General features: G+C 35.5%; 1 protein-coding gene across 7 annotated transcripts in view; it reads left to right on the top strand.

Annotated features, from left to right (window-relative positions):
- Positions 1-20,317, top strand: part of Dmd (dystrophin) — a 2,365,055-nt gene that overhangs the window by 841,226 nt on the left and 1,503,512 nt on the right. For all 7 annotated transcript variants that reach the window (XM_060376797.1, XM_060376795.1, XM_060376794.1 and 4 more), the window contains exons 28-29: positions 8,099-8,233; positions 10,753-10,902. In XM_060376797.1, the coding sequence (XP_060232780.1) occupies positions 8,099-8,233; positions 10,753-10,902 (285 nt within the window). The remainder of the gene's footprint in view (positions 1-8,098; positions 8,234-10,752; positions 10,903-20,317) is intronic.

The following is a 20,317-nucleotide window of genomic DNA, read 5'->3' as shown; positions in this document are numbered from 1 at the left end:
ACCAATGAGTGTACATCTTCAGTCAGTGTATTTTGAGAAAGGGTCTTACTAATATGAGCAAGCTGGCCTGGATAGTCAGTATGTTTCCCAAGGAGGCCATGACTTTGAAAGTCTCCTGTCTCAGCCTCTCTATTAGCTAGGGTTACAGACTTATGCCACAATGTCAAGCTTTGTAATATCTCTTCCTTATTTTTTTTTCAATGCAGTTTATTCAGGAACCTTGAACAATCATCTGACCCTGGGGAAAGCCAGCTGTGGGCTTGCTTAGCTTCTTTAGGTGTAGATTTCAGTATGTTTATCCTATTTTATATGGGTAATATCCACTTATATGTGAGTGTATATCATGTGCGTCTTTCTGCTGCTGGGATACCTCACTCATGATGATCTTTTTTAGGTTTCACCATTTGCTTCCAAATTTCATGCTTTCCTTGTTTTGAATTGGTGAATAATATTCCATTGTGTAAATGTTCCACAATTTCTGTATCTATTCCTTTGTTGAGGGACATCTGGATTGTTTCCAGGTTCTGATAATTATGAATAAAGCTGCTACGAACATGGTTGAACAATGTCCTTGTGTACTTGAGCATATTTTGGATATATGCTTAGAAGTGGTATAGCTGGATCTTGAGGAAGAGCTATTCCTAATTGTTGAGAAAGCTCCAGCTTGATTTAAAAAGTGGTTGTACATCTTTACATTCCCAGCAGCAATGGAGGAGTGCTCCCCTTTCTCCACATCCTCTCCAGCATGTATTGTCTCTTGAGTTTTTCATCTTAGCAATTCTGATGGGTGTGAGGTGAAATCTCAGTATCGTTTTGATTTGCATCTCCCTGATGACTAAGGATGTTGAGCATTTCTTTAAGTGTTTCTCAATTGTTCTACATTACTCTACAGAGAATTCTCAGTTTAGTACTGTACCCCCATTTTTTAATTGTTTTTTCCTAACAAACTAAAGATTTTACTTTATTTTTTCTATTTTTTATTTTTATTTTTTATTAATTATAGTTTATTCACTTTGTATCCCCCCCATAGCTCCCTCCTTACTCCCCTACCAATCCTATCCTCCTTTCCCCTTCACCACCCATGTCCCTCCCCAAGTCCACTGATAGGGGAGGTCTTCCTCTCCTATCTTCTGATCCTAATCTATCAGGTCTCATCAGGACTGGCTACATTGTCTTCCTCTGTGGCCTGGTAAGGCTGCCCCCCTCAGGGGGAGGTGATCAAAGAGCAGGCCAATCAGTTCATATCAGAGACAGTCCCTGTTCCCATTACTATGGAACTCACTTGGACTCTGAACTGCTATCAGCTACATCTGTGCAGGGGTTCTAGTTTATTTCCATGCATAGTACTTGGTTGGAGTTTCAGTCTCAGAAAAACTCCAGTGCCCAGAATTTTTTGTTCTATTGCTCTCCTTGTGGAGCTCCTATCCTCTCCAGATCTTACTATCTCCTCCTTCTTTCATAAGATTCCTTGCACTCTTCCCAAAATTTGGCTATAAGTCTCAGCGTCTGCTCTGTTATAATTCTTAATAGTAATGAATATCTTTATATGAATGATAAGTATTCCTGGTGAGCTCACTTAGTATAGGAATTGTTGTTGTTGGAAATTCTAATTGCTTTTGATTGTTGGGTAACCTTTGTGAATCTTTGTATTTCCTATTGTCCTTGAGATATTTTGCCCCAATATATACTTTAAAATTTTTAATAGCTGATTGTTATTTTCTATTCAAGCCACAGTGCAGTGGGAACAGAAAAAGCCATCCATCCTAGTAGTTAAATCATCCTGATAACTTATACTTCAGTTTGCACCTATTTTGATATGACTTATTACCACTGGCATCCAATTACCTTTAAATCTCTAGTATATATTCTGTGTTTTTTTCTTTATTTGCATTTTCATTTCAAATGTTTTTCATATAACATATTTTGATTATATTCTACCCCCTCCCCCAAGTCTTCCCAGAGCCTCCTTACTTTGGAACTTATTCAGCTTCTTAAAAAAAAAAAGGAAAAACAAAACAAAAAAGGAACACCAAACAAAACTTTTGATTATGATGATGATGATTATGTTTATTATTTATTACATTTTATTCTCTTTGTATCCAGGTTGCAAATCCCTCCCTCATCTCCTCCCAGTCTCACCCTCCCTTCCTCTTCTACTATGTCCCCACCTTAGTTCACTGATAGGTATAGTCCTCCTTCCCTTCTATCTTAACCTGGCCTATCAGGTTCAAATCTTTCTGAGGCCCTCTGTGGAAGGCTCCTCTCCTATTCCCTGTCTTTTCCTACTTCTGATGTCTATCCTGTTTTTCCTTCTGAATGAGGATTAAGTCTCTTCCATAAGCTTCTTTAGTACTATAGATTTTACTATGTCTATCCAGGGATACTTGTATTTTCCCGTTGAGATGTTTACCCAGGAAGAAAAGAAGATATAGACTAGATGGCACATGGAGTGATTTAAAGTCTATACTACCATTTTATAGAAAAAATACTTTATTTTCCTTTTGGATTATATTGTATAAAATCAATAAATTATAGTAAATTGATTACCTTAAGTCAGGTTAGAATAATGTTAAACAGATAGATCTAGAATATTCTTCATTATTTTTAAAGACTATAAACAACAGGGGAAACATCAGGAATTTGATAATGATTTAGATTCTCTTAAAATAATATTTTTCAATAGCATTGCTATTGATAGTACTCTAAGTATGATGTACTATCATGCACCATTGTTTTCCCTATACTTAATAGATGTATCTCAAACATAATGTGAATAATGCTTGTGGTAATGTTAGGAGTTTATTGACAAAATAATTCTAGGCAATAGTTGTAAAGCATTCAATTGAATACCAGCTAGATTTTCCATATTTTAAGCTATATGTTTCTGGTATCTTCATCAACAGAGTCTCACCATCAAGTTGAGAGAGTTAACGAACAACACTCTCTCGGTAGCCTGTAGTAACTGACGAGCTCTATGGGATCTCAATCTATGACCAAAACTTAAAATTATATAACTCATTTATAGTACTAAGTTTTTTATTTGATAGCATATGATGTCAAGCCTAAATATTACCCCCACCACCGTGTATAAATTTCATATATATGTTTGTGTGTGTGTTTATTTTAGAAATCTTCTATAATATTAGGCATTAGGTTTCCATGTGTTCTTTTTTTTAAAAAAAATATTTAATGTTAACTATTCTTGAAATGGAGAACGTTAAACATTTTCTAAAGATAAATACTAAAAAGCAGAGCTATAGAGTTACTAGGTTTGTAATACCCACTTCAAAGAGAATGACATATATATATATATATGTTTTACTGATTTAATTAATTTGTGCTAGTTAAAATGTCATATCCCTTTCCTCATGTTTATTATAACTTTATCCACTGGAAGTTAATAAGGATAAATATATATATGCATATCCCTTTTTATATAAAATTCATTTTATTGTTTAGTTATGTTTATGTGTTTGTGCCACATAAATGCATATGACTCTGAAAGCCAAAAATGGCATTGTATCTCCTGGAACCTGAGTAACAGATGTTATGACACATCAAATGTGGGACAGAACCCAGGTCATATTTAAGAATAAAGAGCTATTCTAGGTCCATCCATTTGCCTGAAAGTTTCATGATTTCCCTGTTTTTAATTGCTCAGTAGTATTCCACTGTGTAAATGTACCTCAGTTTTTATATCCATTCCTCAGTTGATGGACATCTAGGTTGTTTCCAGATTCTGGCTATTACAGATAAAGCTGTTATGAACACGGGTGAGCAAATGTCCTTGTTGTATATTTGAGCATATTTTGGATATATACTTAAGAGTAGTATAGCTGTATCTAGAGGTAGCACCATTCTTAATATTCTGAGAAATCTCCAGATTGATTCCCAAAGTTTTTGTGGAAGTTTACATTCCCACCTACAAAGGAGGAGGGTTCTTCTTTTTCCACATCCTCTCCAGCTTGTGTTGTCACTTGAGTTTTTGAGCTTAGCCATTCTGATGGGTGTAAGGTGAAATCTCAGAATTATTTGATTTGCATTTCCCTGATGACTAAGGACATTGAGCACTTTTAAAAAGTGTTTCTCTGCAATTTGAAAGTCCTGTTAAGAATTCTCTATTTAGCTCAGTACCCCCAGTTTTTGATTGAATTACTTGGTTTATTGGTGTTTAACTTCTTCTGTTCTTTCTATATTCTGGATATTAGAACATCCTGAGTGAGATAACCCAGAAGCAGAAAGAGACACATGGTATATTCTCACTTAAGAATAGATATTACACATATAATATAGGATAAACCTACTAAAATTTGTACTCATGAAGAAGCTAAACAACAAGGAGGACCCTAGGGAAGATGCTCAAACTTCTTTCAGAATGGCAAATGGAAGCGGGAGAAAACAGTGAACAGGACAGCAGCCTACCACACTGGGCCTCTGAAAGCCTCTACTGATCAGGGAATGGACATGATGCTGAAACTCATAGCCTAACTTTGGGCAGCATTCATGGAATCTTATGAAAGAAGGGGGAGATTAAAAAAAAAAAAAAAAAAAAAAAAAACCTAAAGAGGATAAGAGCTCAACAAGAAGACCAAAAATTCTGGGCTAAGGGGGCCCTGCAGAGACTGATACTCCAACCAAGAACCATACATGTAGAGGACCTAGAACCCAGCTCAGGTGTAGCATGGAAGCTCAGCCTCCAAGAGGGTTCCCTAGTAAGAGGAGCAGGGGTTCCCTATGAAATGAATTAGATGACATGCTCTTTGATCACCTCCTGCTAGGTGGTCTAGCCTTGCCTAGCCACAGAGGAAGACAATGCAGGCAGTTCTGATGAGACCTAATAGGCTAGGGTCAGTTACAATGCGAGGGGTACATCCCCTCTCAGTGGACTAGGGGAGGGGCATAGGAAGAAAAGAGTGAGGGAGGGTGGGATTTGGAGGAGAAGACGGAATGGGCTACAGCAGGGATACCAAGCAAATAAATTGTAATAATAAATTAATTACAAAAGGCTAAGCACTGCACTCAGGGTCAGCCGCTTTGGACCCAGAGAAGAGCATGTCTGATTGCATGCGGGTTGATGCCCCAGGTCCCGCCTCTGAGAAAAAGGTATCTGACGGGTCTGATGCTCTTTGGGTGGATGACACCTAAATGAACATCTGTACAAAGTCCCAATTTATTTCTAATATCAGAGATCAGACCTCTACTCTTGCCTGATGCGTCTAAAACAAAAAGGGGGAACTGTAGAGAGCTGCGGAATGCTATGCCTTAAAGATGGAGCTGGTTTCTGCCTTCCACCTTCCCGATGGTGAGTGCTCTCTGTCACGAACAACTCCACATTTGGCTAAGGCCGAGGATCTGGCTTGCTTCCATGTATGTGGACCTATCTGCATTGCCCCCGTGGCACGCCTGGGTTGGCTACCCAGAGGCTATTTAAGCTGTGGGCTGGCTTTCCCCGGGGTCCGAGGATTGTTCAATGTTCCTGAATAAACTGCATTGAAAAAAAAAAAAAAAGAAAAAAAAAAAGAATATGAAACTATATTTGAACCCACATATTTCTTTTCTTCCTTGACTTTCTTTTCTTTATATTCATTTATTTTATTTTATTTTCCTCCTCCTCCTCATTTTCCTCTATGCTCTCCTCCTCTTCCTCTTCCTCTTCTTCCTTTTTTTTTTCTTTTTATCGCTATGATGGGCTTGGTTATGTGTCAACTGCATAATTCATTCATTTTTCAATAAACTTGTTGAGAAGATGGAATATTGTTAATCAATATTCAAAATGTATTAAAATGTTACATTTTAAAAACACAAAACTATTTTTCATATTATTTCTGAGCTGTAACTTGGTAATGATACGATTTTGTTTAAATGTAGCCCAATATGTTCAATTATTTTCTAATGTCACTTTTGTGCAATTTATTTTTGTTTCCAATATACCCTCCCTCATATTCATAGGTCAAAAATTTCCTCTTCTATATTAACTTTCAGTAGCAAGTTTTAAAAGTTTGACATTGTGTATCAAAGGACAGTTGAAAGTAACTATGCTCTCACAATAGAGAAATATCGAATGGCAGATAAACACTTGAGGAAATGTACAACATCCTTAGTCATCAGGGAATTGCAAATTAAAACAATCCTGAGATTTCACCTTACACCCATTAGAATGGCTAAGTGCAGAAACTCAAATGACAATACATGCTGAAGAGAATGTGGAGAAAGGGGAAACCTCCTCCATTGCTGGTGGGAATATAAACTTGTACAGCCACTTGGGAAATCAATCTGGCATTTTCTCAGACAATTAGGATTATTACCTCAACATCCAGCTATACCACTCCTAGGGATATATCCAAAATATGCTCAAGTACACAACAAAGACATTTGCTTAACGATGTTCATAGCAGCTTTATTCATAATAGATCAAATCTGGAAACAACCCAGATGTCCCTCAATTGAGGAATGTATAAAGAAATTGTGGTACATTTACACAATGGAATACTACTCAACAATTAAAAACAAGGAAAGCATGCAATTTGCAGGCAAACAGTAGGCACTAGAAAAGATCATCCTGAATGAGGTATTCCAGAAGCAGAAAGACACACATGGCATATATTCACTTATAAGTGGATATTTGACATAGGATAAACATACTAATTTTGTACACATAAAAAAGCTAAGCAAGATGGAAGATCCTGGATAAGGTGATCAATCCTCACTCAGAAAGACAAATGGGATGGATGTTTGAAGAGCGAAAAAACAGTAACAGGACAGGAGCCTACCACAGGAGGTCTTTGAAAGATTCTACCCAGCAAGCTATCAAAGTAGATGCTGAGACTTATAGCCAAACTTTGGGCAGAGTGCAGGGAATCTTATGAAAAATTAAGGATATAGAAAGACCTGGAGGGGACAGGAGCTCCACAGGGAGAGCAACAGAACCGAAATATCCTGGCACAGGGGTCTTTTCTGAGACTGATACTCCCACCAAGGACCTTTAATGGATATAACCTAGAACCCGTGAACAGATGTAGCCCATGACAGTTCATTGTCCAAGTGCGTTTCCTAGTAATGGGAGCAGGTACTGTTTCTGACATACACTCATTTGCTGGTTCTTTGATCACCTCCTCCTGATGTGGGAGCAGCCTTACCAGGCCACAGAGGAAGACAATACAGCCAGTCCTGATGAGACCTTATAGGCTAGTGTTGGAAGGAAGTGGAGGAGGCCCTCACCTATCAGTGTACTTGAGGAGGGTCATAGGCAGAGTTGAGGGAGGGAGTGTGGGATTGGGAGAGATCGAGGCAGGGGGCTACAGCTGGGATACAATGTGAATAAAGTGTAATTTATAAAATTTAAATAAATTAAAAAAAGAAAAAAAGAAGAAACTATGCATTTGATATAGTAGTTCTGGAAATATTACTCAGGGAAATAATAAAAAAATATGGGAAAGGAGTTATATATATGAAGATTATATGAACATGTTCATTAAAATGGAATTGAACTAAGTTGAATTAAATCAATTCAGGCCTATTAACATATAGTCACTGAAATTAATGTAAAGAAACATATAGTCACTGAAATTAATGTAAAGTAACATATAGTCACTGAAATTAAATCTTTGATTTTTTATTATATAATGATTTTCCCCGTCATTATGTAAATCCTAAATATGTTTAATACTGGAAAAGACATAGTTAAATACATGCTTTAATTTGAAATATAAAACTATTCATTCTTGGTTGATTCAGAAGTAACAAAACAAGGATAATTGTTGATGTTTGAGGCGTTTGGGCTTTTGCATGCATCCTAGCATATGTTTTGATATTGGTCTTTTTATGACTGTAGTGTTAATGGTTGTCTGATGTTAACGGGCAAATCACTGGATCTTGAATTTATTCATGTAATAAACTCTTTCCTTAATGACTTATAATTATTCAGATATGGATGTTCAAAATACCTAGCTGCATTTTAAATTCTTTACTGGCAAGTAAATATATAATGTAAAAAATAAATAAATCTTCAACTTTTAGAAGTTTTAATATTATAATATGAAGACTCCCTATTTACTTTTATATGTAAATATTTAATCTACAATATTCATTTCTTTCTTAGGAAGTTTGGTCGTGTTGGCATGAGTTATTGTCTTATTTAGAGAAGGCAAACAAGTGGCTCAATGAAATAGAATTGAAACTTAAAACCACAGAAAACGTTCCTGCAGGAGCTGAGGAAATCACTGAGATGCTAGAAGTAAGTTTTCCATCTATTTAAAAGATACGTTGTATGCAACACTGAAGTTTTAGTTCCAATGAGAAGATAATGTTTTTAACTACAAGGAAGAGGGTAGCTCTACTAAGCTTCCTTCAGTCCTTCCAGGATTCTCCCAGGTCTCAAGGACTTAAAAGAGAATTATTTGTCTTCTTTGCTTAGACATTTTCCCTTTGTTTGTAATTTCTATGCACTTACTTTACCCGCTTAAATCTACTAAATGCTTCTAATGACAGTGTTCTATAAAATCTTCTTCTTTTGCAATACAGCTAAATAGTTTGCTAATGGAAAGTTTTCTACTTTAAAGATATAAATTTATTCAAATGGAACATATAAAATTATTAAAAATCATGTTAATGAACTTTTAAGTTTTAAATATACAATATAAATATAAATATAAATATAAATGTACCTTTCTAATTCTCATATACAAACTTAAGTTCTATTTCATATATTTTAATTATGAAAAATTAAACCATTTTCATATGCAAGACATAAATTAATTGCTTGATTCTACATTTTAAATAATACTGTTACATGTAAATTGCTTGGTGAGTGTAATGCTGATTATTTTTACAGGCAGTTTAAATATCAAAAAGGGTATACTTGTATTTGACAAGGATAGGAAAGCTGTAGTACTTTTAGCTTTCCATGATATTAAAGATTTCCATAACTGAATTCTTAAGTTTTTTTTCTTTATTGCTTTTAGTTTGTATTTTTACTTTTTATATACTATATTTTTACCATATTCTTCTCTCTCCATCAACTTCTTCAAGATCATCTGGGAGAGGAGAAGTCATTTTAACTTTAGATAACCAGTTTACCATTTATTTAATTAACAGGTTATGAACTTCACTCAAATTTATAGATATAATCATTCTATTAAAATATGTGTAAAATGAAAATATTTGCTATATATACTGAAAAATATAAGTTATATGAAAGATCAGTACTAACATTTTGTATTAAAAATTTTGATGAGATTTTCTTTCAGATTTTAGATGTCAAAAACATTTTTATGAAATAATTAGAAAATAACTATATTATGAGTCACTAAAAATTTAAGAGAAAATATATTGAAGTTTTTCAGAATTTAAAATAATAGAAAGACATCCAAACACCTCTTGGGGCAGTTCCATAATTTTGCAAACAACAACCCATTTAAAGAATTGTTGGAGCCTATATCTATCACTTATTATATATATATGTTTGTGTGTAGCTGTGGGATCTAGTAAAATGATACTGAATTTCTTATTATCTAGAATGCCTAAAATTCACATTGACATTATATTTCTTTGTACAATCTATTGAAACAAATCTGTCATTTTTTTCATTTTTAAAAAATTATTTATATTTATATAAATTAAAGTTTATTCACTTTGTATCCCAGCTTTAGCTGCCTCCCTTATTCCCTCCCAATTCCATTTTCTCTCCTTCATCTACCCCCATGCTCCTCTCCAAGTACACTGATAGGGGAGGTCCTCCTCCCCTTCTCTCTGACCTCAATCTATCAGGTCTCATCAGGACTGCCTGCATTGTTTTCTTCTGGTAAGGCTGCTCCCCCATCAGAGGGAGGTGATCAAAGAGCCAGCCACTGATTTCATGTCAGAGACAGTTCCTGTTTCCTTTTCTAGGGGACCTACTTGGAGACTGAGCTGCCATGGGCTACATCTATGCAGGGTTTCTAAGTTATCTCCATGCATTGTCTATGGTCGGAGTATCAGTCTCAGAAAAGAGCCCTGTGCCCAGAATGTTTTGATCTGTTGCTCTCCTTGTGGAGTTCCTGTCCCCTCCAGGTCTTTTTATCTCAAATTTGTCAATTTTGACCATTGTTTTAGTTAAGGATTATAGTACTATAAATAATAGAAAGTTAGGAAATGGGTTAATTGCAAATCCTCAAAAGAGAAAGTAAACATTTCTCATTTTTTTTCTTTCTCTCTCTCTCTCTCACACACACCTCAAACTGTTATGCAGAAATGATAACAGCACAACCATTTGATTAATCACTAGGTGATTTTTTTTGTCTATTGTTTCCTTCCTGAGCATAAAGGAACTTACTGACATTTCTCTCAAGTTTAGTTCTAATATAAATATCTATCCCTGCATTGTATTGAAGAGAAAACATGTAAAGAGTAAAGGATTTTTTTTTTTAAGAAACTGGGCTTATGAGCTTAACACTAAAAATGTTTCGAGAATCACTTTAACTACCTGTCACTAACCATTAAAAAAGTAATAACACAGTGGTACCCTCACTGAGAAAATGTTATGACATTCGTTTAAAGTGCAAGCCATAAGGCAATGAAAACTCAGTGAAAAAAAAATCATATGTAATCTTTGTGTTTTAAACAGTAATGTTCCTTTATGTTTTATTATCCAAATTAAATTTGCTTAATATTGCTTATGACTTAATTGTGTGTAATTAGAGAATAGTGAGCATTGTGTATAAATTCACTGTATTTAGAAAAAAAAGAGAATTATTAATTATTTGAAATATGTTTCAGTCTCTTGAAAAATTGATGCAACATACAGAGGATAATCCAAATCAGATTCGCCTATTGGCACAGACCCTAACAGATGGTGGAGTTATGGATGAACTGATCAATGAGGAACTTGAGACATTTAATTCTCGTTGGAGGGAACTACATGAAGAGGTATGAACATAAGTGGGAAATTTTTTTAATCTACATTTTATAAATATATGATAGACACAGTCTTCTCCAGTAAAATGGAAAATGATTTTAGTTCAGTAGAGTCTTAAATTTTACTGCAGTGACTGAATTGTTTTGATTTGCACTTCATCACTCTGAGAAATACATAAAAAGCATATGTTTTAAATAGGAAGCTAAGACATATCAACAAAAAGCACCAGGATCAATCCTATAAACTAAAATTTAATATTTTGTTTTAGTTAGAGTTCCTATTACTGTCATGAAACACCATAAACAAGACAATTTGGAGAAAAAACGGTTCGTTTCACCTTACACTTCCAGGTAATAGATCATCATGGATAAAAGTCAAGGCAAGAACTGAAATAGTTCAGGAAGCTTGAGGCAGGATCTGATTCAGAGGCCAGGGAGAGGGCTTATTGGCTTGCTCATCATGTCTTGTTCAGGCTGTTTTCTTACAGAACACCTTATCTCCAGCCCAGGGATAATACCACTCACAATAGTTTGGGCACTTGCCCATCAATAACTAATTTTAAAAATGCTCTAGATGTTTACCTACAGTCTTATATTATGGATGTATTTTCTTTTATAAATTTATTTATGGTTTTATAAATTATAGTTTATTCAGTTTGCAACGCAGCTCTATCCCCCTCCCTCATTCCCTCCCAAATCCACCCTCCCTCATCTTCTCCTATGCTCCCCTCCGAAGTCCACTGAAAGGGAAGATCTTTCACCCCTTATTTTCTTAATTGAGGTTACCTTCTCTCAGTGTCTTTATTTTTTGTCAAGTTGACATAAGTTGTCCAATATATGTACTGTTCACATTGAATACTATAGGCGCATAGTTGATCTTACTTATGTGTATCTCTCTCTCTCGCTCTCTCTCTCTCTATATATATATATTTTTCTTTCCTTTCACTCTTTACATTTTAGTTTGTCTCCTTTGTAATTATTTCCACACATTGCTTGTGATCACACATAGTTTGCTAATAATATATGTTTCTATTAGTACACTCAAAATTGTGTATTCAAAATGGCATAAAATATTACTATGTAACTATGTATCTTAGTCTATGTTCTCTTGTTGTGAAGAGATACTATGACCATGTCAGTAATCAAAAAGGAAAGCATTTAATTGGTTTTGACTTACAATTCAAAGGTTTAGTCCAATGTCATCATGGCAGGAAGCATGGTGGAATGCAGAAAAACATGATTTGGAAAAGTAGCTTGAGAATCTTACATCTGAACCCATAGGCAGCAGGAAGAGAGAGACACTCAATATTCCTGAAACCTCTAAGCCTTACTACAGTGATACTCATACTCCAACAAGGCAACAGTACTCTAACCAAGCCACAACTTTCAATTTCTTTCTTTCTTTTTCTTTCTTGCTTCTTTCTTTCTTTCTTTCTTTCTTTCTTTCTTTCTTTCTTTCTTTCTTTCTTTCTTTCTTTCTTTCTGTTTGATTGTTTTTTGAGGCTAGGTTTCTCTATGTAGCTTTGGCTCTCTTGGAATCAACTAGATGAGAGGTATGCACCACCACACCTGGTTCAAGCCACACTTTTTATTAAGACACTTCTTATGGACCAAACACTTAAATCTATTATCCTGTGGGAGTTATTCTTTTTTATCATTTTTATTTTTTATATTAATCACAGGTTATTTACTTTGTATCCCAGCCATAGCCCCCTCCCTCATTCTCTCACAATTGTACCCTCCTTCCCTCATCTCCTCCCTGTCCCTTTCCAAGTCCATTGATAAGGGAGGTCCTCCTCCCCTTCCATCTGACCCTAGCATATCAGGGATCTTCTGGACTAGCTGCAATGTCTTCCTCTACGGCCTAGCAAGGCTGCTCCTCCCTCAGGTGGGGGGAAGTCAAAGAGCCAGCCACTGAGTTCATGTCAGAAATATTCCCTATTCCCCTTATTAGGGTACCCATTTGAATACTATGGACTACATGGACTACATCTGAGCAGGGGTTCTAGGTTATATCTCTACATGGTCCTTGGTTGGAGTCTTATAAAAAACCCCTGTGCCCTGATATTTGTTCCTTGTGGAGTTAATGTCCTCTCCATGTCATACCTACTTCCCCTACTTTCATTTGATTCCCTACACTCTGCCAAAGGTTTGATTATGAGTCTCAGCATCTGCTTTGATACACTGCTAGGTAGAGTCTTTCAGAGGCCCTCTACAGTAGGCTCCTGTCCTGTTACTTGTTTTCTCCTACTTCCTATGTTAATCCCATTTGTCTTTCTAAGTGAGGATTGATCATCTTACCCCAAGTCCTCATTCTCATTTATCTTCTTTAGGTGTACACATTTTAGTATGTTTATCCTATCTTATAGGTCTACTCACTTATAAGTGAGTATATGCCATGTGTGTCTTTCTGCTTCTGGGATACCTAACTCAGGATGATCTTTAGTTCCTACCATTTGCCTGCAAATTTCATGCTTTCCTTGTTTTTAATTGCTGAGTAGTATTCCATTGTGTAAATGTACCACAATTTCTGTATCCATTCCTCCATTAATGGACATCTGGGTTGTTTCCAGATTTGATCTGTTACGAATAAAGCTGCTATGAACATGGTTAAACAAATGTCCTTATTGTGTACTTGAGCATATTTTGGATATATGCCTAGGAGTGGTATAGCTGGATCTTGAGGAATCACTATTCCTAATTGTCTGAGAAAGAGCCAGATTGATTTAAAAGTGGTTGTACAATTTACATTCCCACCAGCAATGGAGGAGGGTTCCCGTTTCTCCACAACATCTCCAGAATATGTTGCCCTTGAGTTTTTGATCTTAGCCATTCTGATGGGTGGAAGGTGAAATCTCAGGGTCATTTAATTTGGGTCTCTCTGATGGCTAAGGACTTTGAGGATCTCTTTAAGTGTATCTCTGCCATTTGATATTCCTCTACAGAAAATTCTCTGTTTAGCTCTGTACCCCATTTTTTAATTGGATTGCCTTATTTATTGCTTTTTAATATCTTTAGATTTTTATAAATTCTGGATATCAGCCCTCTGTCAGATATAGGGTTGGTGAAGATCCTTTCCCAGTCTGTAGGCTGTTGTTTTGTTCTGACGACAGTGTCCTTGGCTTTACAGAAGCTTTTCAGTTACATGAGGTCCCATTTATCGATTGTTGACCTTAGAGTCTGTTCTGTTGTATTTTTTATTCAGGAGATTGTCTTCTATGCCAATGAGATCTAGGCTCTTCCCCACTTTTTTTCTAACTGATTAGTGTTCCTGCTTTTACGTTAAGGTCTTTGATCCACTTGGATTTAGTTTTGTGCAAGGTGATAAATATGTATCCATTTTCATTTTTCTGCCCATAGACATCCAGTTGGACCAGCACCATTTGTTGAAGATGCTGTCTATTTTCCATTGAATGGTTTTGGTTTCTTCCTCAAAAACCAAGTACTCATAGGTGTGTGGGTTTATTTCTGGGTTTTCTATTCGGTTCCCTTGATCCACCTTTCTGCTTCTATGCCAATACCATGCAGTATTTTATTACTATTTCTCTGTAATACAGTTTGAGATCAGGGATGGAGATACCTCCAGATGATATGTTGTTGTACAAGATCATTTTGGAAATTCTGTTTTTTTTTTTCTTTCTCCATATGAAGTTGAGAATTCTTCTTTCAGAGACTGTAAATAATTATGTTATTATTTTGATGGGAATTGCATTGAATCTGTAGATTTCTTTTGGCAGAATGGTCATTTTCATTACATAAATCCTACAGATCCATGAGCACGGGAGATCTTTCCATCTTCTGATATCTTCTTCAATTTCTTTCTTCAGAGACTTGAATTTTTTTTTTAAACAGGTCTTTGACCTGCTTGATTAGAGTCAACTCAAGGTACTTTATGTTATTAGTAGCTATTGTGAAGGGTATTGTTTCCCTGATTTCTTTCTTGGCCCTTTTGTCTTTGTTATACAGGAAGACTTATGATTTTTTTGAGTTAATTTTGTATCCAGCTACTTTGCTGAAGGTAGTTATCAGTTGAAGGTGTTCTCTGGTTGAATTTTGGGGATCACTCAGGTATACTATCATATCATCTGCAAATAGTGAAACTTTAACCTCTTCCTTTATGATTTGTATCTCTTTGATCTCCTTTACTTGTCTTATTGCTCTAGCTAGGACATCAAATACTGTGTTGAAGAGATGTGGAGAGAGTGGGCAGCCTTGACTTGTCCCTCATTTCATTGGGTTTGCTGTTGTCTATAGGCTTGGTGTATATTGCCTTTACTGTGTTTAGGTATGTACCTGGTATCCCTGAACTCGCCAAGACTCTAATTTAAACAGGAATTGATATTGGATTTTGTCAAAGCTTTTTCCGCATCTAACAAGATGATCATGTCTTTTTTTTCTCCTTCAGTTTGTTTTTATGTTGGACTACATTGATGGATTTCCATATACTGAACCATCCTTGCATGCCTGGGATGAAGCTTAATTGGTCATAATAGATGATATCTTTTATGTGTTCTTGAATTCACTTTGCAAGTATTTTATTCAGTATTTTTGCATCATTGTTGATAAGAGAGATAGGTCTGAAGTTCTCTTTTTATGTTGGGTCTTTGTGTGGTTTAGGTATCAAGGTGGCTTAATAGAATGAGTTTGGTAATGTTCCTTCCACTTTTATTTTGTAGAATAGGTTTGAAGAAAATTGGAGTTAGCACTTCTTTGAAGGTCTGGTAGAATTCTGAGTTGATACCATCTGGCCCAGTGCTTTTTTTGGAAGGGAGACTTTGATGACTGTGTCTATTTCCTTGGGGGATATAGGGCTATTCAATCTTTCTACCTGATCTTGACTTAATTTCAGTAGTTGGAATCTGTCAAGAAAATTGTCCATTTCTTTTAGGGTTTCAAATTTTGTAGCATATAGGCTTTTGTCGTATGACCTAATGATTTTTTTGGATTTCCTCAATGTCTGTAGCTATGTCCCCCTTTTCATTTTTGATTTTGCTGATTTGGATAGTTTCTCTCTGCCTTTTATATAGTTTGGCTAAGTGTTCGTCTATCTTGTTGATTTTCTCAAAGGACCAGCTCTTGGTTTCATTGATTCTTTGAATAGTTTTGTTTCTTATTGATTGATTTCAGCTATGAGATTGATTATTTCCAGCAGTCTACTCCTTTTAGGTATATCTGCTTCTTCTTTTTTTTTTCCTAGGGCTTTCAGTTGGGCCATTAAGTTGCTTGTATGAGATGTTACAAATTTCTTCTTGAAGGCACTTTGTGCTATGAATTTTCCTCTGAGCACTGTTTTCATTGTGTCCCATAAGTTTGGGTATGTTGTGCCCCGATTTTTGTTGAATTCTAGGAAGTCTTTAATTTATCTCTATATTTCTTCTCAACCCAGCTGTCATTGAGTAAGCGAGTTGTTCAGTTTCTGTGTGAGTGTAGGCTTTTTGCTATTTCCATTGTTGTTGTGGTCCAGTGTTAGTCCATGGTGGTGAGATAGAATACAGGGAATTATTTAAATCTTCTTTTCTCTGTTGAGGCTTGCTTTGTGACCAACTATATGGTCTATTTTGGAGACGGTTCCATGAGGTGCTGAAAAGAAGGTATACTCTTTCGAATTAGGGTAAAAAGTTCTGTAGACATCTATTAGGTCCATTTGAGTTAGGGCCTCTGTAAGTGCCTTTATTTCCCTATTTGGCTTCTGTCTAGATGATCTGTCCCTTGATAAAAGTGGGGTTTTGAAGTCTCCCACTATTAAGGTGTTGGGATGGATGTGTGATTTAAGCTTTAATAATGTTTCATTTATGAATGTAAGCATTCTTTTATTTGGGGCATAGATATTCAGAATTGTGACGTCCTCTTGGCAGATTTTTCCTTTGATGAGAATGTAGTGACCCTCATTTTTTTGATTAATTTTAGTTGAAAATCTATTTTATTAAATATTATGATTGCTACCCCATCTTGTTTTCTGGGTCCATTTGCTTGAAAAATATCTTTCAAGCTCTTTACTCTGAAGTAGTGTTTATCTTTGTTACAGAGGTGTATTTCTTGGATGCAGCAGAATGTTGGATCCTGTTTCCACACCCATTCTGTTAATCTGTGTCTTTTTATTGGAGAGTTGAGTCTATTGATGTTGATAGATAATAGTGACCAATGTATATTAGTTCCGTTTATTGTGGAGTTGGTGGTCTTACTGTGATTCATTGCTTGTTTTCTTTCAATTCTTGTTGGGAAATTTTCTGTATCCTATGTTTTCTTGGGTATAGATTTTTTTTAAGTTTTCCTTGTAGTGTCTTCTCTAGAGCTGGTTTGCTTAAATTTAGTTTTGTAATAGAATATTTTGTTTTCTCCATCTGTGTTGATTGAAAGCTTTGTTGGGTATTGTAGTCTGGGTTGGCATCCTGGTCCCTTAAAGTCTGCATGATATCTTCCCAGGCTGTTCTGGCTTTCATAATTTCTGATAAGAAGTCTGGAGTGATTTTGGTAGGTCTACCTTTATATGTTACTTGGCCTTTTTGCCTTGCTGCTTTTAATATTTTTTCTTCTGTAGATTTAGTGTTTTGATTATGATGTGCCATGAGGAATTTCTTTTCTGGTTTAGTCTATTTCGTGTTCTGTATGCCTCTTACATGTTTATGGGTATCTCTTTCTTTAAGTTGGGAAAATTTTCTTCTGTGATTTTCTTGAAGATATTTTCTGGACCTTGGAGCTTGGAATCTTCTTTTTCATCAATTCCTATTATTCTTAGCTTTTTTTTTTTTTTCATGGAGTCTTTGATTTCTTGAATGTTTTGTGTTTGGGACTTTTCTGATTTTACTTTTTCTTTGAGAGAAGTATCAATTTTTGCACCTGTATCTTCAGCACTAGAGATTCTCTCTTCCATCTCTTGTATTCTGTTGGTGAGGCTTACTTTTGTGGTTCCTGATCTTTTCTCTAAGTTCTCCAGCTCCAGGGTTTTCTCTGTTTGTGTTTTTTATTAGTATTATTGATTCTAATTCTATTTTTATGACTTGTACCATTCCCTTCATCTGTTTGAATGTGACCCACACAGTCACTGGCTGGGAGGCCCTGAGGAGTTGTTATGGCAGCTCACAGATGTGGGACCCATGAAGGATTGTACCACAGATCTGGGACTTGGCAGGCAGGTACAGCTGACTACCGCAGCTGAGAAGCTAGAAGCGCTGCCTTTGCTGTCTCGGTGCCCAGGCAATGAGTCTGCTCAGCGTCACTGGCACTGTTAGTTGGCACCTCCTCTGAGGAGGGAGGCCCAAAAAAGGGAAGTGCCCCTCTCCTTTCCCAGAGAAGTCCGAGGCTGACCTGAATCTAAATGATCCCTGTTCCTGTGATGTCCCCTCTCTTTTGAGGAATTTCTGACTTCCGTTGCCCCTCCACTCACCAATTTAGGAGTTTCAAATGCTCTGCCTCTCAGAAACGGTGCACAATGGTTGCTGCCATCTTAGATGTCCCTGGAGTTATTCTTATTCAAACCACCACAGTAAATATAATTATGATGTATTCAAATATGAGAATTCATACACGTGACATGATTTACCTATTAAACATAAGAAAAAGACCATATTTCTCCTAGTGAATGTTCCCCATACTCTTCTTAATAAAAAAAAATAGTTTTTTTTAGAAAGAAATGATACCTTTTATAATGAAACTTAGTTTATTATCAATTGGCTGAATATTTCAACATATGAGATGTGGGACTTGGCAGGCAGGTACAGCTGTCTTTTATGTAAAAAAATACTACTGCCTTTATTACATGGATTTTAGTTTAGTAAAAAATTCATCATTACCATAATGTTTATAAAAAACAAGCAGTGATACCATATAAGGAAAAACAGTAGAAAGATATTGGGGCATGTTTATAAAGTTATATAATGAGCAATTACAAAGTAAGAAAACTTCTTGTTTTCATTCTTTTTAATCCATCCAAGCACAGGTTATTATCCATTGGAAGGGAGATATATTAACAGAATCTTATAAGCTCATGTAAACCACAGGTTTGAGTAAGAAGTAAAAGTGCAGGAGTACAGAGGAATCCTTAGTTCTTTAATTGTTACTCCAGTGTTGTCTACTAGGAAAGGTTTACAACATGCCTTGTGAAAAAGGAAAGGTCTACCAAAAATAGACATAGATTAAAAGGAAAAAAACATACAAGCGTGACATTCTCAGAATATATAAGTAACATACTTTAAAAGAAAGATAAAAGGAAATATATTCATTGTTATGATTGTTTCAATGAGAAAGGTCTTCTCTGCCTCATATTTGAACACATAATCCTCAGTTGATAGTGCTGTTTGGGTAGGTTTAGAGGACATGACTTTGTTGAAGGAAGTACATTGTTTAAAATGGAGTTTGAGAGTTTAAATCCCTGGGCTTCTCTTCCATTTTTCTTTCTTTGCTTCATGCTTCTATTTGAAAATGTGAGCTCTGAGCTTCCTGTCTGTTGCCATGCCTACTGCCTGCTGCACCCTTTAATATTTCACCAACATGATAGACTGTTACGTTTTTGGAACTGTAAGCCAAAATCATTTTTTTTCAGAAGTGTCTTTTGATTGTGGTGTTTTTATCGTATGACCATAAAAGTAATCATATAATATTGAGTCTGTGATAGGGTTTTTATTGAAATGCCTATACATTTATCAGTAAAGAAAGAACAAGTGGGGTAGAAAGAAACCCAAAATATACAGTATATACAGGAAAATAACACTAGGAAACAATGTTACATTTAAGAAACAAAGTGTTGGCTATAAATATTAAGGAGATTAGTATAGTTAAGGAAGCCCATTTTACACTGTGACAGGTGAATTGTGCCTATAACAATGGAAGACTTACATTAGAGTCTAAGAGAAAAGGAAGCCCTGAGAAATCATTTTGTGAAACTTTGAAAATGAAACCTGGGTTACACAAGTAATTGTTGGCAACAGTGTTTCTCTTTCATATCAACAGGGAAATACTAAAACCCAGTTACTAACTAAGCTGTTGGATATATGATCCTGGGTAACATTTTTTTTTACTTAATAATTCTTGCTTTAATAGAATGACTAAATGAATGATTTATTGGGTGAAAGAATAAGCAGTTGAACTAAGTCTGGAAACCCCATTTTCTACTTTTTTTTAAAATTTTTCATCAATTACACTTTATTCATTCTGCATCCATTTTTCCATTTTCTCATGTGTGACAATTCACGTTATCCAAAAGGTTTTTGTGACAAAATAAAATGTTCCAACAAAAGTTTTGGGAATTGGGCCAAGATCATAATCTATACTCAATAAATGATATTTTGGATTGTATGATAGAGCACATATATTATAACAAATGGATATGTGCAAATATGTGTACCTAGTCCATTAAGGAAAGCATAGGCAAGAAAATAAATACATTCTAAAGTTAAATGTAGTAAAACATGTATACTGTTAATAATTCAAT

The sequence above is a fragment of the Meriones unguiculatus genome (genome assembly GCF_030254825.1).
Source record: "Meriones unguiculatus strain TT.TT164.6M chromosome X unlocalized genomic scaffold, Bangor_MerUng_6.1 ChrX_unordered_Scaffold_31, whole genome shotgun sequence".
In the NCBI taxonomy this organism is placed as follows: Eukaryota; Metazoa; Chordata; class Mammalia; order Rodentia; family Muridae; genus Meriones; species Meriones unguiculatus.
This window is presented reverse-complemented; position numbering and strand designations above follow the sequence as displayed.